This window comes from Chiloscyllium punctatum, chromosome 11 (assembly GCF_047496795.1).
Source record: "Chiloscyllium punctatum isolate Juve2018m chromosome 11, sChiPun1.3, whole genome shotgun sequence".
Classification (NCBI taxonomy): Eukaryota; Metazoa; Chordata; class Chondrichthyes; order Orectolobiformes; family Hemiscylliidae; genus Chiloscyllium; species Chiloscyllium punctatum.
The window spans coordinates 19,551,739-19,578,375 of NC_092749.1; the positions used below are offsets into that span (position 1 = coordinate 19,551,739).

General features: G+C 42.0%; 1 protein-coding gene across 1 annotated transcript in view; it reads left to right on the top strand.

Moving 5' to 3' along the window:
* efcab2 (EF-hand calcium binding domain 2) overlaps positions 1-26,637 on the top strand; it is an 89,474-nt gene that overhangs the window by 4,533 nt on the left and 58,304 nt on the right. The window contains exons 2-3 of the mRNA XM_072580422.1: positions 4,268-4,352; positions 21,781-21,853. Of these exons, the coding sequence (XP_072436523.1) occupies positions 4,268-4,352; positions 21,781-21,853 (158 nt within the window). The remainder of the gene's footprint in view (positions 1-4,267; positions 4,353-21,780; positions 21,854-26,637) is intronic.

Genomic DNA, 26,637 nt, shown 5'->3' on the forward strand with positions numbered 1-26,637 from the left:
ACAGGGCATAGGATTAAGGGGAAAGATTTAAAAAGGACTTTCGCATAGAGGGTGGTTGTGTATGAAATGAGCTACCAGAGGAAGTGGTGGAGGCAGGTGCAATTACAACACTTAAAAGGCATCTGGATGGATATGTGAATAGGAAGGGTTTAGAGGGATATGATTGCTGGCGTATGAGACTAGGTCAGATTAGGATTCTGGATTAGTGGTGCTGGAAGAGCACAGCAGTTCAGGCAACATCCAAGTAGCTTCGAAATCGACGTTTCAGGCAAAAGCCCTTCATCAAGAATAAATTAGGATGTCTGTTCAGCGTTGGACTGAAGGGTCTGTTTCTGTGTTGTATGACTCTATGACCTTATTACTCTATTTGTGTCATGCAAGTGGCAGGCAATAAGCATCTCCAACAAGAGACAATCTAACTATATTTCCTCGACATTCAATTATAGTGCCTTCACTGAATCTCCATTGTCAACATTCTAGTAATCAATGCATGGATGCAGTGTATCCACCAACCACACTACAGCAATTTAGGATTCTTCAATAGTATCTTCCAAATTTACTTACATTTGTCCACTTTGATGAAAATCTGCCACAAAGTAGTTCATGAGACATTGAAATCAGTCCAGACCCTAGTTATTTAAATGAAGTTCCAACATCCATCTAACCAGCAATATTCCATTGATGTCCTCACCCAAATCATTTAAAAGCCAGTAACAGAAATGATTCGAAAAGGATCCTGGCAGGAAAAATTATGACGTGACCTTATACAGAATCTCCTCTCATCAGTTGCTGTCACTTTCTCTCATAAGATCAGAGTGCCAATTATATATGACAAAATTTAACACTTGATTGAGTACAACATTTTATTGAAAGATTTCTGGATACCAAAACATGGATACTAATTATTACCATCCACCTCCTTTAGGATTATCATTCAATTCTGCAAAAAGCTTAATCACATAAGCAATGTTTGGTAACATTATTAATGCTTTCATCTATATAGTTTTTGGCTGACAACTTTCAAGACTTCTGCCAATTCTACCCCACTGTACCTTTTGCAAAACTCTCTCTCTCTCCTATTAGCAGATCAATAATGTACTTTTAAGATCCTCAATCACCGAAACTGACATCCGTGTCCACCCTTAAAGTCATTAGAATCATAGAGTCACAGAAATGTACAGCACGGAAACAGATGCTTTGGTCCAAATGGTCCATGCTGACCAGATATCCCAACCTCATCTCGTCTATTTGCCATCACTTGACCCATATCCCTCTGAACCCTTCCTATTCATATACCCATCCAGATGCCTTTTAAATGTTGCAATTCTACCAGCCACCACCACTTCCTCTGGCAGCTCATTCCATACACGCACCACAGGCTGTATGAAAAAGTTGTCCCTGAGGTTCCTTTTATATCTTTCCCCTCTCACCCTAAACTGACGCCCTCTAGTTCTGGACTCCCCCACCCCAGGGAAAAGACTTTGTCTATTTATCCTATCCGGGCCCCTCATGATTTTATAAACCTCTATTAGGTCACCTTTCAGCCTTCGACGTTCCAGGGAAAACAGCTCCAGCCTATTCAGCCTCTCCCTTGAGCTCAAATCTTCCAACCCATCCTTGCAAATCTTTTCTGAACCCTTTCAAGTTTCACAACATCCCTTCAATAGGAAGGAGACCAGAATTGCATGCAATATTCCAAACGTGGCCTAACCAATGTCGTGTACAGCCGCAACGTGACCTCCCAACTCCTATACTCAATACTCGGATCAATAAAGGAAAGCATACCAAATTCCTTCTTCACTATCCTATCTACCTGCGACTCTACTTTAAAAGAGCTATGAACCTGCATTCTAAGGTCTCTGTTCAGCAACACTACCAAGGACCTTACCACTAAGTGTATAAGTCCTGCTCTGATTTGCTTTCCCAAATTTCAGCACTCGCATTTATCTAAATTAAAATCCTTCTGCCACTCCTCAGCCCATTGGCCCATCTGATCAAGATCCCATTGTAATCTGAGGTAATCGTCTTTGCTGTCCACTACATTTCCAATTTTGGTGTCATCTGCAAACTTACTAGCTATACCTCTTATGTTCATATCCAAATCATTTATGTAAATGACAAAAAGTAGTGGACCCAGCACCAATCCTTGTGGCACTCCACTGGTCACAGGCCTCCAGTCTGAAAAACAACTCTCCACCACCACTCTCTGTCTTCTACCCTCAAGCCAATTATGTATCCAACTGGCTTGTTCTCCCTGTATCCCATGAGATCTAACCTTGACAACCAGACTCCCATGGGGAACCTTGTTGAAAGTCTTACTGAAGTTCCTATGGATCACATCCACTGCTCTGCCCTAATCAATCTCTTTGTTACTTTTTCAAAAAACTCAATTTAAGTTCGTGAGACATGATTTCCCATGCACAAAGCCTTGCTGACTATCCCTAATCAGTCCTTACCTTTCCAATTATCTGTATATCCTGTCCCTTAGGATTCCTTCCAACAACTTGCCCACCACTGACATCAGGCTCACTGGTCTATAGTTCCCTGGCTTGTCCTTACCACCTTTCTTAAATAATGGTACCACATTAGCCAACCTCCAGTCTTCTGGCACCTCACCTGTGACTATCGATGATACAAATATCTTGGCAAGAGGCCCAACAATCACTTCCCTCGCTTTCCACAGAGTTCTCAGGTACACCTGATCAGGTCCTGGGGATTTACCCACCTTTATGCATTTCAAGACATCTAGCACTTCCTCTTGTGTAATCTGGATATTTTTCAAGATGTCACCATCTATTTCCCTACATTCTATATCTTCCATGTTCTTTTCCACAGTAAACACTGATGCAAAATACTCATTTAGTATCTTCCCCATCTCCTGCGTCTCCACACAAAGGCTACCTTGCTGATCTTTGAGGGGAGAAAGTGAGGACTGCAGATGCTGGAGATCAGAGCTGAAAGTGTGTTGCTGGAAAAGCACAGTAGGTCAGGCAGCATCCAAGGAACAGGAGAATCGACGTTTCGGGCATAAGCCCTTCTTCAGGAATGATTCCTGAGTAAGGGCTTATGCCCGAAACATCGATTCTCCTGTTCCTTGGATGCTGCCTGACCTGCTGCACTTCTCCAGCAACACATTTTCAGCTCTGATCTTTGAGGGGCCCTATTCGCTCCCTAGTTACTCTTCTATCTTTAATGTATTTGTAAAACCCCTTTGGATTCTCCTTAATTCTATTTGCCAAAGCTATCTCATGTCCCCGTTTTGCCCTCCTGATTTCCCTCTTAAGTATACTCCTACTTCCTTTATACTCTTCTAAGGATTCACTCGATCTATCCTGTCTGTACCTGACATATGCCTCCTCCTTTTTCTTAACCAAACCCTCAATTTCTTTAGTCATCCAGCATTCCCTATACCTACCAGCCTTCCCTTTCACCCTGACAGGAATATACTTTCTCTGGATTCTTGTTATCTCATTACTGAAGGCTTCCCATTTTCCAACCGTCCCTTTACCTGCGAACGTCTGCCTCCAATCAGCTTTTGAAAGTTCTTGCCTAATACCGTCAAAATTGGCCTTCCTCCAATTTAGAACTTCAACTTTTAGATCTGGTCTATCCTTTTCCATCACTATTTTAAAACGAATAGAATTATGGTCGCTGGCCCCAAAGTGCTCCCCCACTGACACCTCAGTCACCTGCCCTGCCTTATTTCCCAAGAGTAGGTCAAGTTTTGCACCTTCTCTAGTAGGTACATCCACATACTGAATCAGAAAATTGTCTTGTACACACTTAAGAAATTCCTCTCCATCTAAACCTTTAACATATGGCAGTCCCAGTCTATGTTTGGAAAGTTAAAATCCCCTATCGTAACCACCCTATTATTCTTACAGATAGCTGAAATCAATGGTATGAAAACATGGAGTCATAGAGTTTTACAAAATAGCACAAAATAGACCCTTTGGTCCAACTTGACTGTACTGACTAGAGATCCGAAACTGATCTAGTCCCATTTACCTGCATTTGGCCCTTATCCCTCTAAACCCTTCCTATTTATGTAGCCGTCCAGATGCCTTTTACATGTTATAATGTACCCAGCTCCACCATCTCCTCTGGCAGCCCTTCGACCATGAGTTAAGCTTCCACCCAACTGCCAGGATCGTCTATTGGCACTTTGGCTATATTGCTGACTTTGAATGTTTGATTATAATAAGTGCAAATTATTGTTGTAACTCAGCCAGAAATACTGAAATTGTCACATTCCCATTTATTACAGAGGCATTAATAGCAGAGCTTCAGAAGAACATCAAAGATGCTTTTGCTGTTTTTGATCATGAGTCAAACAACTCTGTGGATGTCAGGTCAGTCTATGATGCGGAGCTACATTTATGAAAGCAACAATTCTTGTTTTTGAGGGCAAAATTCGTATAGTTACAGAAGATTATTACAATTTGGATATAATTTTGTAATGGAGTTTGAGCTCTGTGTGAGGGATATTCAATCACCTTCTTGTATAGAATTGAGGTGTGTGAACTAAAATGCTTGATAGAGTAATGCAACCCGACATGTTCTCGTCACGTAAGGCGATATACATGATTGAGACAGGTGTAGTTATTTAAATAAGTGTATGGCTTAAGTGGCTGACACATTGATAGCATACACAATACATTTGAATTACTTTAGACCTTGGATGTTTTGTATTGTTATACCTGAATGGAGTACTTGCCATTGCTTGTGTCTTTTTAAATGAGTTTTTTAAAATTCATTCGTGGGGCGTGGGTATTGCTGGCTGGGCCACCATTTATTGTCTTGAGAAGGTGGTGATAAGCTGCCTTCTTGAACCACTGCAACCCCTATCTTGTAGGTAGACCCACGATGCCATTAGGGGGAGAATTCTTTTAATTATGGTAGAAATTTGCAATGACCATCAAAAGTTCTGGCTGCCTTTGCTTTCCCTCCCAGCCCATCCCCACTTACCATTCCCTCCCCTGACAATATTTACCTTGCAAGAACTGGATGGACATTTCATCTTTCAGAAGGCAAATTGGAAAATCTTGTGCCCTTGCTGTTTTTGGCGGGTTTCACTGGTATTCCACTAGACATCTTGTTGAAAACAGAGATCTTAAGTGGAAAGGGTCCCTGACATAAATGGAAAATATTGAGAGAGAAGGATGTAGATTGGACAGGAATTGGGGAGAGAAAGACTGTACTCCATTTTGGATACTGCTGGTGGGAATGGCCCACCAGGGAAAAGCCATAGTTGTCAGGTCTCTGGCACTGTGGCTCAGAAGGGAAGGGGGAAGAATAGAAAAGCGCTAGTGGTAGGGAACTCAATAGTTAGATGGATTGACAGGAGATTTTGTGGTAGGAAACGGGACCGCCGGAAAGTACGTTGCCTCCCCGGTGCCAGGATCCGGAATGACACCGATTGGGTTTACAGGATTCTGAAGGGGAAGGGTGAGCAGCCAGAAATTGTGTTACATATTGGCATCAATGATGTGGTTGGGAAGGGATTGAGGATCTGAAAAGTAACTACAGAGAGCTAGATTGGAAGTTGAAGAACAGGACAAGTAGAGTAGTGTTCTCAGGTTTGCTATCGGTGCCTCAAGATAGTGAGGTGAGGAACAGGCAGTGAGTGCAGCTTAACACGTGGCTGCACAGCTGGTGCAGGAGGGAGGGCTTTAGATATTTAGACCATTGGGATGCCATCTGGAGAAGGTGGGACTGGTACATGAAGGTTGGGTTGCACCTGAATTGGAGGGGCACGAATGTCCTGGGTGGGAGATTTGCTCATGTAGTTTGGGAGGGTTTAAACTAGTTTGGCAAGGGGGTGGAAACCAGAGCTATATATCTGAGAGGGGGGTAGTTAGATATGGGGGAGTGACAGGATGTAGTGCATCTATCGGGAAGGTTATTCATGTGATGGAACAAAAGGATCAGTTAAAGTGTGTCTGCTTTAATGCAAGGAGTGTCAGAAATAAGAGTGATGAACTTAGCTCATGAATCAGTACTTGGGACTATGATGTTGTGGCCATAATGGAGACGTGGATTTCACAGGGGCAGGAATGGTTGCTAGATGTTCTAGGGTTTAGAACATTTAAAAAGAACAGGGAGGGTGGAAAAAGAGGAAGGGGTGTAGCATTGCTAATCAGAGAGTGCATCACAGCTATAGAAACTAAGGTTGTTGAGGAAGGTTTGTCTACTGAGTCAGTATGGGTGGAAGTTAGGAACAGCAAAGGAGCAGCGACCTCATTAGGGGTTTTCTACAGACCTCCTAATAGCAATAGGGAGCTTGAAGATCTCATCGGCCAGCAGGTTTTGGAAAAATGCAGATGTAGCAGGGTTGTTGCTATGGGTGACTTCAACTTTCCCAATATTCACTGGAACCTCCTTAGTGCAGATGGTTTGGATGGAGCCGTTTTTGTCAGGTATGTTCAGGAGGGTTTCCTTACTCAGTGTGTAGACAAGGGGAGAGGCCATTTTGGATTTGGTGCTTGACAATGAGCCAGGACAGGTGTCAGATCTCGCGGTGGGAGAATACTTTAGTGACGGTGATCACAACTGCCTCACATTTACTATAGCCTTGGAGAGGGAAAGGAGCAGTTATCAAGGCAAGATATTTAATTGGGGAAAGGAAAATTATGACGCTATCAGACAGGAATTGGGTAGTACAGATTGGGAGCAATTGTTCCACAGAAAGGGCACAACAGACATGCGAAGACTGTTTAAGGTGAAGCTGTTGTGAGAGATGCACAAATTTGTTTCTCTGAGACAGACAAGAATGGGTAAGGTTAAGGAGCCCTGAATGATGAGAATAGAGGAGCTTCTCGTCAAAAGGAAGAAAGCAGCTTATGTAAGGTGGAGGAAGCAAGGGTCTAGCACAGCTTTAGAGGATTACAGGCTTACTAGAAAGGAGCTCAGAAATGGGCCTCAGGAGGGGATACAAAAAAGGCTTGGCAGGAAGGATTAGGGAGAACCCAAAGGAATTTTACTCACATGTGAAGAATAAGAGAATGATCAGGAAGAAGGGCCAGTCAGGGATAGCATAGTGAACTTGTGCGTGGAGTCTGAGCAGACAGGGAAGCCCTAAATGCGTTTTTTGCTTCAGTTTTCACTAAGGAAAGGGACCTTGTTGTGAATGAGAACTCTGAGGAACTGGGAAACAGGCTTGAACAGATCAAAATTGATGGAGTTGATGTGCTGGAAATTTTGGCAAACATTAAAATTGATAAGTCCCCAGGGCCAGACCAGGATTATCCTAGGTTGCTCCGGGAAGCGAGAAAGGTGGTTGCTAAGCTACTGGTGAAGATCTTTGCTTCCTCACTGTCCACAGGAGTTGTACCGGAGGATTGGAAGGAGGCGAATGTTGTTCCTCTTTTCAAGCAGGGGAATAGGGAAATCCCTGGCAATTACAGACCGGTCAGCCTTAGGTCTGTGGTCAGCAAGGTTTTGGAAAAGAATTCTGAGGGATAGGGTTTATGATATTTGGAAAAGAATAGCGTGATTAAAGGCAGTCAGCATGGCTTTGTGAGGGGCAGGTCATGCCTCACAAATCTTATTGAGTTCTTTGAGGAGGTGACAATACAAGTTGATGAAGGTCGAGCAGTGGTTGTGGTGTATATGTACTTCAGCAAGGCATTTGATAATGGTAGGCTCATTTATAAAGTCAGGAGGTGTGGAATACAGGGAGATTTGGCTATCTGGATTCAGAATTGGTTGGTTGACAGAAGGCAGAGAGTACTTGTCGATGGAAAGTATTCTGCCTGGAGGTCAGTGGTGAGTGGTGTCCCGCAGGGCTCTGTTCTTGGGCCTCTGCTCTTTGTAGTTTTTATAAATGACTTGGATGAGGAGGTTGAGAGGTGAGTTAGTAAATTTGCTAATGACAAAAAGGTTGGAGGTGACATTGATAGTATTGAGGGCTTTGCAGGCTGCAGTGTGACATTGACAGGATGCAGAGCTGGGCTGAGAAATGGCAGATGGAGTTCAACCTGGATAAATGCAAAGTGATTCATTTTGGTAGGTCAAGCTTGAATGCTGAATATAGGATTAAAGATAGGATTCTTTGCAGTGTGGAGGAACGGAGGGATCTTGGTGTTCAAGTGCATAGATCCCTCAAAGTTCCCACCCAAGTGGATAGGGTTGCTAAGAAGATATATGGTGTTTTGGCTTTTATTAATGGGGGGGGGGGATCAAATTTAAGAGCTGCAAGGTTTTGCTACAGCTTTACAAGTTCCCAGTGAGACCACACTTGGAATATTGTATCCAGTTCTGGTCGCCCTATTATAGGAAAGATACAGAGGCTTTGGAAAGAGCGCAAAGAAGGTTTACCAGGATGCTGCCTGGACTTGAGGGCTTGTCTTACGAAAAGAGATTGACTAAGCTTGGACTTCTCTCGCTGGACAGAGGAGAAAGAGACCTGATTGAGGTATACAAGATAATGAGAGGCAATATGGATGAGATGGATAGAGTCAATAGCCAGAAACTTTTATCCAGGGCAGCACTGGCTGGCATAAGGGATCATAGTTTTAAGATATTAGGAGGAAGGTATAGAGGAGTCCTCAGAGGTAGGTTCTTTATGCAGAGAGTTGTGAATGCATGGAATGCGTTGCCAGCGGTGGTTGTGGAAGTGGAGTCATTAGGGACATTTAAGCGACTGCTGGACATGCACATGGACATCACTGAATTGAAGGGTGTGTAGGTTAGGTTATTTTATTTTAGATTAGGAATAATCCTTGGCACAACATCATGGGCTGAAGGGCCTGTTCTGTGCTGTACTTTTCTATGTTCTACGTTCTAGTGGTAATTCCTACCGTCTATGTGACACGTTGGGATTACAGCTTCATTATTAAATAAAGTAAGATTAGACTACCTGTTGCACTTATCTTGACCAAGCTGACAAAAGGAAAGTCTATTCCAGAATGGGATTGATAGATTCTGTGATACTAAAGTATGAGGGGAATAGATAGGGTAGAAACCTCACCTTTTAAGAGCTGCCAACAACCAGGGGCCATGGCTTTATGATAGGAAATGAGAGGTTTAGAGGGGATCGAAGGAAGAAGTTTTTCACAAGAGATTGGCGGGTATCTGCCCAAAAGCATGCTCGAGGTAGCAACCATCATAGTATTTAAGAAGTATTTTGATGAACATTTGGAACAAGCATACAAGGCTAGACAGGTGCTTGATAACTGGCACAGGCAGAATGGACCAAAGGGCTTCTTTCTATGTTGTAAAACTCTATATTGCTATGACATGGGGAGCTAAAGGAGAGGAAAAATGAAGTTTCAACAGAAGATCAGACGAGGTTTTATTGAATGTCAGAGGAGGCTGAAGAGGCCTTCTCCTGCTCCTATTTCTTATAAACGTACGTAATCTCTATTGTAGCTACTACATAGAAGTGAAAGAACTGGATTAAAACTGACTGCTCTAATGGGAGCCCTAATTAGTCTTGTCTGACTTTCCTGAACTTAAATATTTAGCATGATCTGTCAGGCATATTAGAGAAACAAAACAATGGACTTGTTTAAAATATAGTAGGTTACTAGGCTGTCATAAAATAGGAATTTTATTGCTCCTAGTGATCATTTCTCATCATTGACTGTTGTGTATTTTGTGTGTGAATTTTCTCCATAGCATCAGGTATTGCTGTGAAGTGGCTATCTCGTTTTTATTAGTCTCTATTGAACATAATGGGCGGCACGATGGCACAGTGGTTAGCACTGCTGCCTCACAGCGCCAGAGACGCGGATTCAATTCCCGACTCAGGCGACTGATGTGTGGAGTTTGCACATTCTCCCCGTGTCTGCGTGCGTTTCCTCCGGGTGCTCCGGCTTCCTCCCACAGTCCAAAGATGTGCAGGTCAGGTGAATTAGCCATGCTAAATTGCCCGTTGTGTTAGGTAAAGGGGTAAATGTACAGGAATGAGTGGGTTACGCTTTGGCGGGTCAGGTGGACTTGTTGGGCCGAAGGGCCTGTTTCCACACTAAGTAATCTAATCTAATAATACTTTGCTCAGTACTTGCCAGTTGAGACTTCAACAGTCTATAAGCGAAGCTTAAATACTGCATTATTAATCATAATGTAATGTGGTATAATGCCTCACATGAGCCTAACTTCACTGTATATTATATAAAATAGGTAATAATTTTAAAGAGCACCCTTGCAATTGAATTAAACTTATAGGAAAGTGTAGGTTGGGGCAGGAGGGACGTTAAAGGGGGATGATGGAAAAGGGTACCTGAGCTAAGAAAATTAAAGTTACTTTGAAGAAATATTTTTGCCTAAAACTTGCAATCCCAGTGGAATGAATTCTCAGAAATTCACTGCTATTGAAGATCGTTACAGATTTCATACAGCCAGCTTATATTTAAATCTTGAAGTTGCAGTTTACTTGGATGTACCCAGGCTGGGATCAATCAGCATACCTGGATCTCATAAAAACATTGATTTATGTTTGCATTATTTTTTCATGCAATTTGGCCATTGTTGGCAAGATTACCTTTTCTTGCCCATCTCTAATTGCCCCTGACTTGAGTGGTTTCAGATGGCATTTAGAGGTCAACCACATTATTGTGGATCTGGAGTCACATATAGCCAGACATGCTAAGGAAGGCAGATTTCCTTCTCTAAGGGCATTAATGTACTAAATGGGTTTAATGACAATGAAAGTTAACTTCACAGTCACTATTATTATGTTCCCAGCTGTTAAAAATACAGGACCAGTCAGGTACCAGAGTTAAACCTGGCTTGATAGACTATATGTTTTACTTTTGCAATTTGCTTATTATGGTAGTCAGTCACTGAACATATTCATAAGATGCTGCCAATGGATATTTAACAAAAGAACTTATGTTTATCACATAAAGAGATAAAAACAAACAGCAAAAATAAAGATTCAACCCTTTTCCTCAGCAATATCCTTTACAGAATCTCAACCCCAATGAAGCTTCTGATTGTTCATAAGATAGGGGGCATCTCTGGCTAAGTCAGCTCATCCCCAAATGCCCTGGAGAAAGTGGGTCTCTCGGCTCTGCACGTGCACCTGTTGCTCCTAGCTCTCCATCCATCCCCACCCCTCCTTCCTTACCCTTCTCTCTATCTCCACCCTATAACTCTGGTTCTTCTGTCCCATGTATACCACAGAAGAGGCCTGGGTGACAGATGGATGTAGGGAAACTAGGGATATAGAGAGGCAGGAACAAGATGAGAGCAGCTTTGGGAATGCCAGGAGGGCCAGGATGAACGGACCCCCATGTAGTGGTGCTGATGAAACTGGGTGTATAAGGTTAATGGAAGCACTACAGGGGTTAGTTCGGGAGGTGCTGAGGGAGGGGAAATCTCGAAATGAAAGTAAATGAAAGAAAACATAAAGTGATCAAATGCACTTACTTGTTATTGAGCTAAAAGGACACAAGTTCAGTTTATGACATGCCATGGGCCATGACTCCATTGTTGGTATTTCAAAAGCCAGCATTGTATGACTGTAAACATGACTCACTCATCTGGAAGAGTGTTCATTATCATTTAACTGAAATTGATGACTGATTTCTGTCATTCAGGCATTAAAAACAGTTTTACTCCACTTAAGTCCTGGGTACAATGTTGTGCTATTTGTTATACATTAGAGTTTATCTCACTTCAAATAAGGTTATTACCTGGGGTGGGGTCTTATAGTAGGTACTATGATCACTAAGCGCATGGAAATAGTTAATTGAAATGTTTCTCTTCCGATAAGACACAAATTCTGGCAAACCAAAACATCAAGGAGTTCAGTTCCAAGTCCAGTTCTTTATCACAGGATTTCTTCTTTTGATGATAAACAACAAAGAGGACAAATTTCAAATTGGACACAAATATATGATGTTCCCACTCCCACAAAAATAAAGGTTGAAAATCTCTTTGTATTTTTTCTGAGCAGCTTCCAACATTTCTTTTAAGGTCTGCTAGCCAAGCCATACAAAACCTAATCCTACAGGTCAAGACAAGCCTGGTATTAGCAATGACCAATGTTACCTCAGAGTCAACTGGTTTCAGTAATTTACACCTTTAAGTAGCCTACACCTGTTGTGGTCATGCAACATATTAGAGGGAAAAAGCCTTCCGCCACTTCAAATCAATTGGCATCTTGGAGGTCAGATCATCTCTGGGCCAGACCAGGCACGACAGTTCACAATGTGAGATTCAGAGGCCCAATATCAAGTCATAATATGGGCTGCCACAAATTGAATATCTCCATCAAATGATTTTTGTTAAACTTCTTTAGCAGTCAAAGGTTTAAAAAAATCACTAATAAGTAAAACCTGAAGAATAATAGTTTATCAAAAATCTTTTTTGAGGGGTAATTATTTTGTATAATGAACACAGAATTGGCCAATGAGCTACAGACATTGTCACATATAGACATACTTCAGTGATATCATTGTGTTGGTTCTTAAATATAGATAAATTGCAACAGCAAACTTGGACAGCACTGACATTCAGTGACCAGATTGATTACTGCTGTCAGTGCAAGATCATATCCACACAGACCAGTTTAAATGGTACACATCTTCTATATTAAAAGTATTGTGTTTAGATATTTTAATGTACCTCTAATTCTGCTAGTTGCTCCAAGTTGGAACGTTGGGAGTGGGGAGGAATATAGATTTAGGAGCAATTTCAACTTGTTTTCACTGACAGTGAGATCTTTTGCATTTCTCCTATTGGGTAATGTTCCACTCAGGCATTTTACCTGCTTTGCTTGCTCCTAGATGTCTATATTGCTCTTCTCCTCCCAGGTTCGCTCAAGAGCCTCTTCCATCCATGATGGTTCACTTTAAGTACATTGAGCTTTACACTGTTGCTTCAACATTGGCTCACTTAAGTACTCCAGCTGTGTCTCCTACCTCACAGTGGTTTGTAATAATGTTCCACATTCTTCCAGCCTAGTCCATACAACTTTCTTTGAGTCTGTGCCCAACTGCTATTGCCATTGTCTTTTGAGGGTGCTGGTGAGGGGTTGTTTTTCAGACTGGAGGCCTGTGACCAGTGGTGTGTGTCAAGGATGGTGCTGTGTGCACTGCCTTTCGTCATTTATATGAATGATTTGGATGTGAAGATGGGAGGTATGGTTAGTAAGTTTACAGATGACACCAAAATTAGACATGTAGTGGACAGTAAAGAAGGTTACCTCAGGGTACAATGGGATCTTGATCAGATGGGTCAATGAGCTAAAGAGTGGCAGATGGAGTTTAATTTCGATAAGTGTTAGGTGCTGCATTTTGGAAAGGCAAATGAGGTTAGGACTTATACACTTAATGGTAAGGTCTTGAGGAGTGTTGTTTAACAAAGAGACCTTGGAGTGCAGGTTCATAGTTCCTGAATGCGGAGTCGCAGGTAGCTAGAATAGTGAAGAAGGCGTTTGGTATGCTTTCCTTTATTGGTCAGAGTATTGAGTACAGGAGTTGGGAGGTCATGTTGTGGTTGTACAGTACATTGGTTAGGCCACTTTTGGAGTATTGTGTGCAGTTCTGGTCTCCCTCCTATCAGAAGGATGTTGTGAAACTTGATAGGGTTCATAAAAGATTTACAAGGATGTTGGCAGGGTTGGATGGTTGGAGCTATAGGGACCAACTGAATAGGCTGGGGCCGTTTTCCCTGATGTGTCAGAGGCTGAGGAATGACCTTACAGAGGTTTATAAAATCATGAGTGGCATGGATAGAGTAAATAGATAAGGTCTTTCCTCTGGGGCGGGGGAGTCCAAAACTAGAAGGTGAGACGGGAAAGATTTAAAAGGGACCTAAGGGGCAGCTTTTTCACACAGATGGTAGTGCGTGTATGGAATTAGCTGCCAGAGGAAATGGTGAAGGCTGGTACAATTACAACTTTTAAAAGGCATGTGGATGGGTATATGAATAGGAAGTGTTTAGTGGGATATGGGCCAAATGCTGGCAAATGGGACTAGATTAGTTTAGCATATCTGGTCAGCATGGACCAGATGGACTGAAGGGTCTGTTTCTGTGCTTTACATCTCTATAACTCTGTGACTTTATTCTGTTCTGATCCATGATGCTGCATTCTTTGGATCTGTGCAGTTCTGCACATGGCCATGCTGAAAGTGCTGAATCTCATTGTAAATCTATAGCTTCCATATTGAACTGTCTTTATCTTGAGGGTCATTTTGCCAGAATGAAGAACGTTATTAAAACTATTGTGAAACTGCACCTGGTTCCTCTCCATGACACTTTTAACCACATCCAAGCCTACATGCTTGCCTTGTTTCACTGGGTGGCTTTCTCCTGCCTTCTGTAAACAGGACATCCCTCCTCTCTCTTATTGTCTCCAGTAATGTTTCACATTCCAAATCCTTGAAGCGAGGGACAGCCCTTCTCCATGTGGCAGGCATTTTCTCCTGGTCAGCTGCAAGTTCTACTCCAAACCACACACTATCCTGACTTGGAAATATATCGTCGAACCTTCATTGTCACTGGATGAAAATCCTGGAATTTCCTCCCTAATGGCATTGTGGATCCACCTATAGTATGTAGATTGCAGCGCTTCAAGAAAACAGCTCATAACCACCTTTTGAAGGGCAGCTAGGAAAAAGAAATAAATGTTGATCAGCCAGTAATACCCACGTCCCGCTGGACAGTAAAAAAAACTGGAACCAGTGTGCTTCCAAACAGTTGGCATGATAATGGCTGCTGTGATGCCTATAAATTGGACCCGTGTTTCAGAAGCCCTAACTCCATCCCACATTACGAATTATTAATTGGACACGAAAGCTTCCCTCAGCCGCTTATGTGAAAATCACAGATTGTGGGACTAGCTCCCCTTGACCCCTCCTCTGGTGCAGAATTGGGATTCAAAAATGGTTCCGACATTGGTTTCCCTACCCTGGATGCAATACCCTGCCCACAGTGATCCCATTTTACCATCATTATAATTGAAAACAGGTTGAAGTTTTCTCCTCTGGAAACTATCTGGTCCTTGAAACATACTAATTACCACAGGCTTACAACATTACACAAGAGCCTGTGGAAAATGCATATCATTTACATTGCCTGTATGTGGGTCAGTGTGCTGTCAGCAATGATCAAATTAACCACCAAGTGTCAGTGTATTCCATGTTTTTGCTGCTGCATGATGACATTTGTATTCAGGAACCTACTACTTGCTTGTCAGCACCGAGCCCAGTTTTTGAATGTCATTGTGTACCTTATCCCCAAGTTCTCTTCCCGTTCTAGTTTCAAAACCTCTGCCTCCCTACTACTTCTCCTACAGTTAACTTAATCCACTCCCTCTTGACCTGAACCTGCTATGTCTTGCCTGTTTAAATCATACACCACTGTAAGCCTAACATCCTGGTGCAGACCTCAGCCATGTAAATAAGAGCCTCTGCCTTCTCTCATTTATGCAAACTGGATTGTATTCTGGACACATCAGGACAATAATTCTAGAAATCATCCAGCTATTATAGACTTTCATCACAAGCATTGACTACTTTTCCTGTTTAAGATGTCTGTATCCTCACATTCCCTTAGCTGCTCCCTGACTCCTCCTACACACATTGGATTCCATTCCAGAATGTCTCTCCAACACCAAGAAAAAATTAGGTATACGTAAGAAATGGAAACAGGGAGAAGTGAAGATCTTCAGAAAGAGCAACATAGGAGAAGTGTGTTTTTTTTTGTTATATTTATATTGTATAAGCTAGCAATGTGTGAAAATTGTAACATTCCGGGGACTTGGTGGTCCAATATTAGCTGCATTCTAGTTTCACAACTAGTTACTATTCAATTCTGCTTAGCAACAGGGATGGGGCTTGTTGTACGGTTTTCATAGGTCTCTCAAACATTCAAGGTCTAGAGCCAGTTAGAGTTAAGAGAGTGTGTGAGCATATGCCTTACAGCGACCCATGCAGCAGGCAGGCTGTGTAATTATGATGCTGAGAAGGTGACTGAAGGCCACTGGTTCTGTATAGTTAGGGCTCAGGAGGAAGTCCCAGAGCTTTTTGATAGTTTGGTGCAGGTAAGATCCAGGTGAAGTCCTAGCAGCTGTGGGGAGTTGGAAGAACCCTGTGAATCATTAAAATTCATTGCATTAGAGAGTGAGATGCAAAAGCCCACAAGCAGTGGTGCACTATGTAGCTGAGCCAGCTTACAGCTAGAAGCTGGATAAATGTGAGGTATTGCATTTTGATACAACAAACAAGGGTAGAGCTTATACAATTAATATTAGGGCCTTGGGTAGTATTGTAGAACAGAGGGACCGAGGGGTCCAGGCACATAATTCTTTGAAGTATGCATCACGTGTAGACAGGGTGGTTAAAAAGGCTTGGCACGCTTGCCTTCATTGCTCAGTCCTTGGGTACTGGTGTTGGTAAGTAATATTTAGGTTTACAGGACATTGGTGAGGCCTCTTCTGGAATACTGTGTCCAGTTCTGGTTGCCCAGTTATAGGAAGGAGATTACTAACCTGGAGAAGGTTCAGAAGAGATTTACCAGGATGCTCCTGGGTTTGGAAGGTTTGAGTTATAAAGAAAGGCTGGACAGGCTGGGACAGCTGAGAAGTGGCAGATGGAGTTTAATTCAGATAAATGCGAAGTGCTGCATTTTGGGAAAGCAAATCTTAGCAGGACTTATACACTTAAAAGTAAGGTCTTAGGGAGTGTTGCTGAACAAAGAGACCTTGGAGTGCAGGTTCATAGCTCCTTGAAAGTGGAGTCACAGGTAGATAGGATAGTGAAGAAGGCAGTTGTTATGCTTTCCTTTATTGGTCAGAGTATTGAGTACAGGAGTTGGGAGGTCATGTTGCGGCTGTACAGGACATTGGTTAGGCCACTGTTGGAATATTGCGTGCAATTCTGGTCTTCTTCCTGTCAGAAAGATGTTGTGAAACTTGAAAGGGTTCAGAAAAGATTTACAAGGATGTTGCCAGGGTTGGAGGATTTGAGCTATAGAGAGAGGCTGAACAGGCTGGGGCTGTTTTCCCTGGAGCGTTGGAGGCTGAGGGGAGACCTTATAGAGGTTTACACAATTATGAGGGGCATGGATAGGATGAATAGATAAAGTCTTTTCCCTGGGATCGGGGAGTCCAGAACTAGAGGGCATATGTTTAGGGTGAGAGGGGAAAGATATAAAAGAGACCTAAGGGGCAACCTTTTCACACAGAGGGTGGTACATGTATGGAATAAGCTGCCAGAGGATGTGGTGGAGGCTGGTACAACTGCAACATTTAAGAGGCATTTGGATGCGTATATGAATAGGAAAGGTTTGGAGGGATATGTGCTGGGTGCTGGCAGGTGGGACTAGATTGGGTTGGGATATCTGGTTGGTGTGGACAGGTTGGACCGAAGGGTCTGTTTCCATGCTGTACATCTCTGTGACTCTATGACTTTATGAGGTTGAGAGGTGACCTAATAGAAGTTTATAAAACAATGAGAGGTATTGATAGAGTTAATGGTAGGTGTCTTTTCCCTAGGATGGGGGATTTCCAGACTAGGGAGCATATTTTTAAGGGGAGAGGGGAGAGATTTAAAAAAGACATGGGGGCAAATCATTTACACAGAGGGTGGTCCTTGTGTGGAATGAACTTCCTGAGGAAGTTGTGGTTTTGAGTACAGTTGCAATGTTTGAGTGACATTTGGATAAGTTCTGGATGTAGGTTTGCTCACCGAGCTGGAAAGTTAGTTTTGAGACATTTCGTCACTATACCAGGTAACATCATCAGTGAGCCTCCAGGTGAAGCACTGTTGGCATGGTCCACTTTCTATGTATGTGTTTTGGTTTCCTTGGGTTGGTGATGTCATTTCCCGTTCTTTTTCTCAGAGGGTGGTAAATGGGATCAAAGTCAATGTATTTGGTGATAGAGTTCTGGTTGGAATGCCATACTTCTAGGAATTCTTGTGCATGTCTCTGTTTGGCTTCTCTGAGGATGGATGTATTGTCCCAGCCGAGGTAGTGTCCTTCCTCATCTGTATGTAAGGATACTAATGAGAGTATGTCTTTTTATGGCTAGTTGATGTTCATGTGTCCTGGTGGCTAGTTTTCTGCCTGTTTGTCCAATATAGTGTTTGTTACAGTTTTTGCAAGATATTTTGTAAATGACATTAGTTTTGCTTGTTGTCTGTATAGGGTCTTTCAAGTTCATTAGCTGCTGTTTTAGTGGGTTTGTGGGCTACCATGATGCCAACAGTTCTGAGTAGTCTGGCAGTCATATTCGAGATGTCTTTGATGTAGGGGACGTGGCGAGGTTTTCTGGAAGTGTTTTGTCTGTTTGTTGGGGTTTGTTGCTGAGAAATCGGTGGACTGTGTTCATTGGGTACCTGTCCTTTTGGGTACCTGTAGAGGTGATTTTCCTTTGCACTGCATAGTTCCTCTGTGCTGCAGTGTGTGATGGCTCATTGAAATAATGTTCTAATGCAGCTTTGTTTGTGGATGTTGGGATGATTACTTCTGTAGTTCAGTATTTAGTCAGTATGTCTGGCAGCAAATTTATTTAGTCAGTATGTGTTGTTTTCCTGTAGACGCTGGTTTGAAGTTCCCCATTGGCTGTTCGCTCTACTGCAACATCTAGAACTGGCAGTTTGTTGTTGTTTTCCTCCTCTTCAGTGAATTTTATGCCAGTAAGCGTATTATAGATGGTCTTGGAGGTTTCCTCTAATTTGTTTCGTTTTGTGATGACAAAGGTAGTTTGGGTTGGATGGTTGGCAGAACTGTTTGTTTGAGTCTCTGCATTACTGCCTTTGCTAGGAACCCTGATATCTGAGGTCCCATGGGTGTTCCGTTGGTTTGTCTGTAGGTTTTGTTGTTGAAGATGAAGTGGGTGGTAAGACATCGGTCCACTAGCTTGACGACATTGTCCTTGCTGATGAAGTTGGTGGTGTTTCCTGTATGAGTCTTTGGTTCTTCTAATAATGTAGTCAGTGTTTCCTTGGCCAGGTTGATGTTGATGAATGTGAACAGGGCTGTTACGTCAAAAGAGACCATTATTTCATCCTCTTCTATCTTGATGTCTTTGATGGTCTTCTGGAATTCTTGTCTATAGACAAACCAATAGAACACCCATGGGATCTCCGATATCAGGGTTCTTAGCAGAGGCAGTAATGCAGAGACTTGAACAAACAGTTCTGTCAACTATTCAACCCAAACTTTGCGTCCGCTATGTGGATGACACCTTTGAAGACCACTTCACATTCAACAACAAAACCTACAGACAAACCAACGGAACACCCATGGGATCTCAGATATCAGGGTTCCTAGCAGAGGCAGTAATGCAGAGACTCAAACAAACAGTTCTGCCAACCATCCACCCCAAACTACCTTTGTCATCACTAAACAAAACAAATTAGAGGAAACCTTCAAAACCATCAATAATATCCTTACTGGCATAAAATTCGCAAAAGGGGAGGAAAACAACAACAAACTGCCATTCCTAAATGTCGCAGTAGAGCGAACAGCAAACCAGCGTCTACAGGAAAACAACACATATTGACCAAAGCCTGAACTGCAGAAGCAATCATCCCAACACCCACAAACGAAACTGCATTAGAACATGGTTTCAACGAGCCACCGCACACTGCGGCACAGAGGAACAATGCAGAGCGGAGAAAAATCACCTATACAGTATATTCAAAAAGATTGGGTACCCAATGAATACAGTCCACCGACTTCTCAGCAACAAACCCCAACAAGCAGACAAAATGCGTCCAGAAACCCTAGCCACTTCCCCTACATCAAAGACATCTCGGAAATGACTGCCAGACTACTCAGACCTCTTGGCATCATGGTAGCCTACAAACTCAACAACACACTAAAACAGCAGCTAATGAACTTGAAAGACCTGATACAGACAACAAGCAAAACTAATGTCATTTACAAAATACCTTGCAAAACCTGTAGCAAACACTACATTGGACAGATGGGCAGAAAACTAGCCACCAGGATATATGAACATCAACTAGCCACAAAAAGACATGACTCATTCTCACTAGTATCCTTACATACAAATGAGGAAGGACATCACTTCGACTGGGACAATACATCCATCCTAGGACAAGCCAAACAGAGACACGCACGAGAATTCCTAGAAGCATGGGATTCCAACCAAAACTCTATCAACAAACACATTGACTTAGATCCCATTTACCACCCTCTGAGAAAAAGATCAAAAAATGATGCCACCACAGGAAATGATGTCACCACAGGAAATGCTGTCACCAACCCAAGGAAACCTAAACACATAAATAGAAAATGGGCCATGCCACTAATGCTTCATCCGGAGGTTCACTGATGATATTATCTAGTATGGTGATGAAACGTCTGAAAATGAACCTTCCAGCTCAGCGAGCAAACCTACATCCAGAACCTCAACCTGAGCTACAAAACTTCTGAAAACTCGCTAATTTGGATAAGTACATGGATACGAAATGTTTGGAGGGATATGGACCAGGAGTAGGCAGGTGGGATTAGTTTAGTTTGGGATTATTTTCGGCATGGACTGGTTGGACCAAAGGGTCTGTTTCCATGCTGTGTGACACTGTGACTCGAAGAACTTGGTGAAGCTGGCTGCCTGTGAACAAACTGAAAGTGTGCCCATGAGTAAGTTCTATAGTGCAGTTTCCGGAAATCTGGGGAGTGTATTCCCAACTGGAGAGCGAAGTACCAGAACATGAGCATTTGTTGAGACTGTCCGTGAAAGGTCTGCTTTTGACAGAATTCTGAAACTAAATCTTTGAAAAAGAAAAATTAGAGTCACTTAGAAAGAATTCATGAGACTTGATGTCCCATGGTTTCACTAAAGCATGGAGGGTTGCTGAGAAATCAGTGAGATCTGTCTTGACTGCATTTGTGATTTGACATTTTCTGTGGGATGCTCAGCTGCAGGTTGACTGTTACTGATAGTAAGAAGGAAATAAGAAGGAAAACTCAACAGGGCATTTCACTTAAATATGAAATTGTTGATTCATGAAATAAATGTTCATTTTGTTAATTTTGAATATTGGAACATGGGTTGTACAACTGTATTATTGTTCTAACTTCATATGGCAAAGTTTATTTTTGTTTGTTCAAAACCATGGCATCTTGTGGCTTTATTCTCTTACCAAGTTCCTGGAATCTCAGAAGTTAGTTTAAGAAATAAGTTACAGGTCCCTAGCTGTATTGTAACATAACTTTGGCGGTATGATCTGTCATAAAAATTATTTGAAGAAAGATTCAAAGTTATAGATATAGCAATGACAAAGAATGTGGGACTTGTAGAGATTTATCACAGGTAGTTCTTCTATAACACGACGGTTGCGCTATTGTGCAACCTGCATTATAGAAAAATCGCACTTTAGAAACAGCACTTACTGTGTCGGTGATGTAATCGTGTTACAGCTAACACACACAGTGTCCCCAATTCGTCAATTGTATTACAGCGAATTCACATTAATGAATTGAGCATTATAGCACTATGACCTGTACGTAATAAAAGATAGTTAGACTGGAGCAACAGAATGAACAAGAAAGTAAAGCAAAAGGACAGAGTTGGTAACAGAAAGAACCACATTTTTCATTTTTCTGTGAGCAGCGCCCTATGAAATCAGTTTAAACATACATTGCTAGTTTCTGGCTGTGACTAAAACTTCAGATGATTTACAAAATATTTGAGCATAACTATCATGGTTTTTGATGTAGATAAGATCCCTTATTAAAAATATTGCTATTTAAGCAGCATATTTAAGCAATAAATTTGATTATCTATCATCTGTATTTTATGAAATCCATTTATTAAATTGCATAGCTAATCTGTTTATCTTCTGTACATAGGGAAATTGGCACAATAATTAGATCTCTGGGCTGTTGCCCAAGTGAAGGAGAACTTCATGAACTGTTGGCAGAGGTATGCCAAGTTTAACTAGTACTATTCTCAAATGATATAAAATTGACATGCATTAATTTGTGAAAACAGAGCCAGCGCAAAGCCAATTATTTACAGTTACTGCCCTATGTGTATCTGTTCATTTGGCATAATGTCATGCAATAAATGATTAGAGGGCTCGCAATCCTTTGATTTTATCTTTTTGGACCTGACCTGAACCTCTGGGTATTAAAGAGATAATGTTAGAAACTAATGATAATGGCACAAAAGCCGTGCCTTCTATGTCCTTGTCCAGACCTTATCAAGACCCATGCACTGGATACCAATCTAAGCCCCACACCCCCCTTCATGGTCTCACACACACTCCATACCAAGTTATGCCGTCTACCCTCACCATAGCCCCTCATACACTATATGCAAAACTACGCAACCACCAGCACATGGCCTCTCATACCATCATGCCAGGCCATGATGCTGTATTCACCCAATGTATTGAACCAAATTGACACAACGTGCTAAAAAAGTTTTTAAAAATCATTTCACTTGAAACAGTCCTTTCATTAAAGGACAATAAACATGTCAGTTACATAACTCCCTTTAATTATCAATAGCAGAAAGTAAAAGCACTTGAAACATTGGGACTCGGCAATTTCAACATTCTAATGGGTGTTTGAGCTCTCAGCTAGGTCTCACCATTCATTCTTGGCTGAGGGATGCGGGCGGTGAGGGCTAAATGACCCTAACTGTCCCAGAGCCTTATAAACAGTATGTCTGGTTAACCATGAGGTCTTGTGGCTACTTCCAAACGCTTCCTGAAATTGGCTGACTCGGCTAGTCTGCACTAACCACCCTACAATGAAAGTCTTATATTTGAAGCAACATTTTCCAAAATGGGTGTATATAGTCAGGAAATTTCTCAATTCTCAATACTCACCCTTAAGATAAAAAACCAGCCTAGTGAGCCTGTTGCTACAACACTCTCATATACTATGCAACATTCACTATTTTATATCCAGAAGTTCTGTGCATTCTAAGAAATGTATACATTACATAACCTTAAATGCACACTATTGTACAACCATAAGACCATAAGACCATAAGACATAGGAGTGGAAGTAAGGCCATTCGGCCCATCGAGTCCACTCCGCCATTCAATCATGGCTGATGCGCATTTCAGCTCCACTTGCCAGCACTCTCCCCGTAGCCCTTAATTCCTCTAGACAACAAGAACCTATCAATCTCGGCCTTGAAGACATTTAGCGTCCCGGCTTCCACTGCACTCCGTGGCAATGAATTCCACAGGCCCACCACTCTCTGGCTGAAGAAATGTCTCCGCATTTCCGTTCTGAAATGACCCCCTCTAATTCTAAGGCTGTATCCACGGGTCCTAGTCTCCTCACCTAACAGAAACAATTTTCTAGCATCCTCCTTTTCAAAGCCATGTATTATTTTGTACGTCTCTATTAGATCTCCCCTTAATCTTCTAAACTCCAACGAATACAATCCCAGTATCCTCAGCCGTTCCTCATATGCTAGACCTGTCATTCCAGGGATCATCCGTGTGAATCTCAGCTGGACACGTTCCAGTGCCAGTATGTCCTTCCTGAGGTGTGGGGACCAAAACTGGACACAGTACTCCAAATGGGGCCGAACCAGAGCTTTATAAAGTCTTAGTAGTACATCTCTGCTTTTATATTCCAACCCTCTTGAGATAAGAGACAACATTGCATTCGCTTTCTTAATCACAGACTCAACCTGCATGTTTACCTTTAGAGAATCCTCGACTAGCACTCCCAGATCCCTTTGTGCTTTGGCTTTATTAAGTTTCTCACCATTTAGAAAGTAGTCCATGCTTTTATTCTTTTTGCCAAAGTGCAAGACCTCGCACTTGCTCACGTTAAATTCCATCAGCCATTTCCTGGACCACTCTCCCAACCTGTCTAGATCCTTCTGTAGCCTCCCCACTTCCTCAGTACTACCTGCCTGTCCACCTAACTTCGTATCATCGGCAAACTTCGCTAGAATGCCCCCGGTTCCCTCATCCAAATCATTAATATATAATGCGAACAGCTGTGGCCCCAGCACCAAACCCTGCGGGACACCGCTCGTCACCGGCTGCCATTCTGAAAAAGAACCTTTTATCCCAACTCTCTGCCTTCTGTTAGATAGCCAATCCTCAATCCATCCCAGCAGCTCACCTCGAACACCATGGGCCCTCACCTTGCTCAGCAGCCTCCCGTGTGGCACCTTATCAAAGGCCTTTTGAAAGTCCAGATAGACCACATCCACTGGGTTTCCCTGGTCTAACCTACTTGTTACCTCTTCAAAAAATTCCAACAGGTTTGTCAGGCATGACCTCCCTTTACTAAATCCATGTTGACTTGTTCTAATCAGACTCTGCTCTTCCAAGAATTTAGAAACCTTATCCTTAATGATGGATTCTAGAATTTTACCAACAACCGAGGTTAAGCTGATTGGCCTATAATTTTCCATCTTTTGCCTTGATCCTTTCTTGAACAAGGGGGTTACTACAGCCATCTTCCAATCATCCGGGACCTTTCCTGACTCCAGTGACTCTTGAAAGATCTCAACCAATGCCTCTGCTATTTCCTCAGCAACCTCTCTCAGAACTCTAGGGTGTATCCCATCGGGGCCAGGAGATTTATCAATTTTAAGACTTTTTAACTTTTCTAGCACTATCTCTTTCGTAATGGCAACCATACTCAACTCAGCTCCATGACACCCTTTAATTTTTGGGATATTACTCATGTCTTCCACTGTGAAAACTGACGCAAAGTACTTGTTAAGTTCTCCTGCTATTTCCTTATCTCCCATCACTAGGCTCCCTGCATCAGTTTGAAGTGGCCCAATGTCTACTTTTGCCTGTCGTTTGTTTCTTATGTACTGAAAGAAACTTTTACTATTATTTCTAATATTACTGGCTAGCCTACCTTCATATTTGATCCTCTCATTTCTTATTACACTCTTTGTTATCCTCTGTTGACTTTTGTATCCTTCCCAATCTTCTGATTTCCCACTGTTCTTAGCCACTTTATAGGATCTCTCTTTTTCTTTAATACATTTCCTGACTTCCTTTGTTAGCCAAGGTTGTCTAATCCCTCCCCGGTTAATCTTTCTTTTCTTGGGAATGAACCTCTGTACAGTGTCCTCAATTATACCTACAAACTCCTGCCATTTTTGCTCTAGTGTCTTCCCGGTTAGCCTCTGCTTCCAGTCTATTTTAGCCAGTTCCTCTCTCATGCCCTCATAATTACCTTTATTCAACTGTAACACCATTACATCAGATTTTGCCTTCTCCCTTTCAAACTCCAGACTGAACTCTACCATATTATGGTCGCTACTTCCTAAGGGTTCCCTTACTTTAAGATCTTTTATAGAGTCTGGTTCATTGCAAAGCACTAGGTCCAGAATAGCCTGCTCTCTTGTGGGCTCCATGACAAGCTGTTCCAAAAAGCCATCCTGTAAGCATTCCATGAATTCCCTTTCTTTAGATCCACTAGCAATATTATTTACCCAGTCCACCTGCATATTGAAGTCACCCATGATCAATGTAACCTTGCCTTTCTGACATGCCTTCTCTATTTCCCGGTACATGTTGCGTCCCTGGTCCTGACCACTGTTAGGAGGTCTGTACACAACTCCAATTATGGTTTTTTTGCCTTTGTGGTTCCTCAATTCCACCCACACAGACTCCACATCATCCGACGCTATGTCATTCAATACCATAGATTTAATTTTGTTCTTAACTAACAAGGCAACCCCACCCCCTCTGCCCACCTCTCTGTCTTTTCGATAAGTTGAAAAACCATGGAGGTTTAACTGCCAGTCCTGACCCCCCCTGTAACCAAGTCTCTGTGATGCCTACTACATCATAATCATTCACTATTATCTGTGCCATTAATTCATCGGCTTTGTTATGAATGCTACGAGCATTCAGGTAAAGTGCCTTAATGCTAACTTCCTTATTAGAGATGTTGTAAGTCATATGTCCTAAGTTATCCTTGCTTTTTTCTGCATTCTCAGTCTGCCTCAATTTTAAATCCGCCTGGAAACATGCTATCCTGCTGCTTATCTTTCCATTTACCTCCATACTCCCTGTCGCTTTCACTTTCCCTTCCCCCCAACTCAGAAGTTTAAAGTCCTACTGACCACCCTATTTATCCTCTTCGCTAGAACATTGGTACCTGATCGGTTCAGGTGGAGACCGTCCCAACGGTACAGATCCCCCCTGTTCCAAAACTGATGCCAATGCCCCATGAAGTGGAATCCCTCTTTCCCACACCAATCCCTTAGCCACGTGTTTACTTGCCTAATTTTCTTGTCCCTACAAACTGAAATACCTTGTTTAATGAATAGTGGAAGATTATGAAATAAACATTCTCCAAAAAGAATAAATTTATCCTTAAAATGTCCAAACGCAAGCATAAGAAGGAAAACTCACTTAAATATGAAATTGTTGATTCATGAAATAAATCAAATATGTATGTTTGTATTGTGAATATGAAATCATTTTTATCAAGATTAAGCATTATAATTTGATATAGCAAAAGAAAATGCTGCAAACTACAGAAAGTTAAAAGCTTTTATTTCAGCCTCTTGGTAGTCAACTGTCATGACGTTTTCTGATAATTTAATATCAATTAAAATGGCACTTAATTACCTATATTATGTTTTAACAATCTGGATTATTTTGACATTTAGCTATTTTGAAAGCAATGTTGTTCACCCCCAACACTTTGACTTTGATTTATAACCTAGGTTTCAATATTACCAGAAAAACTATA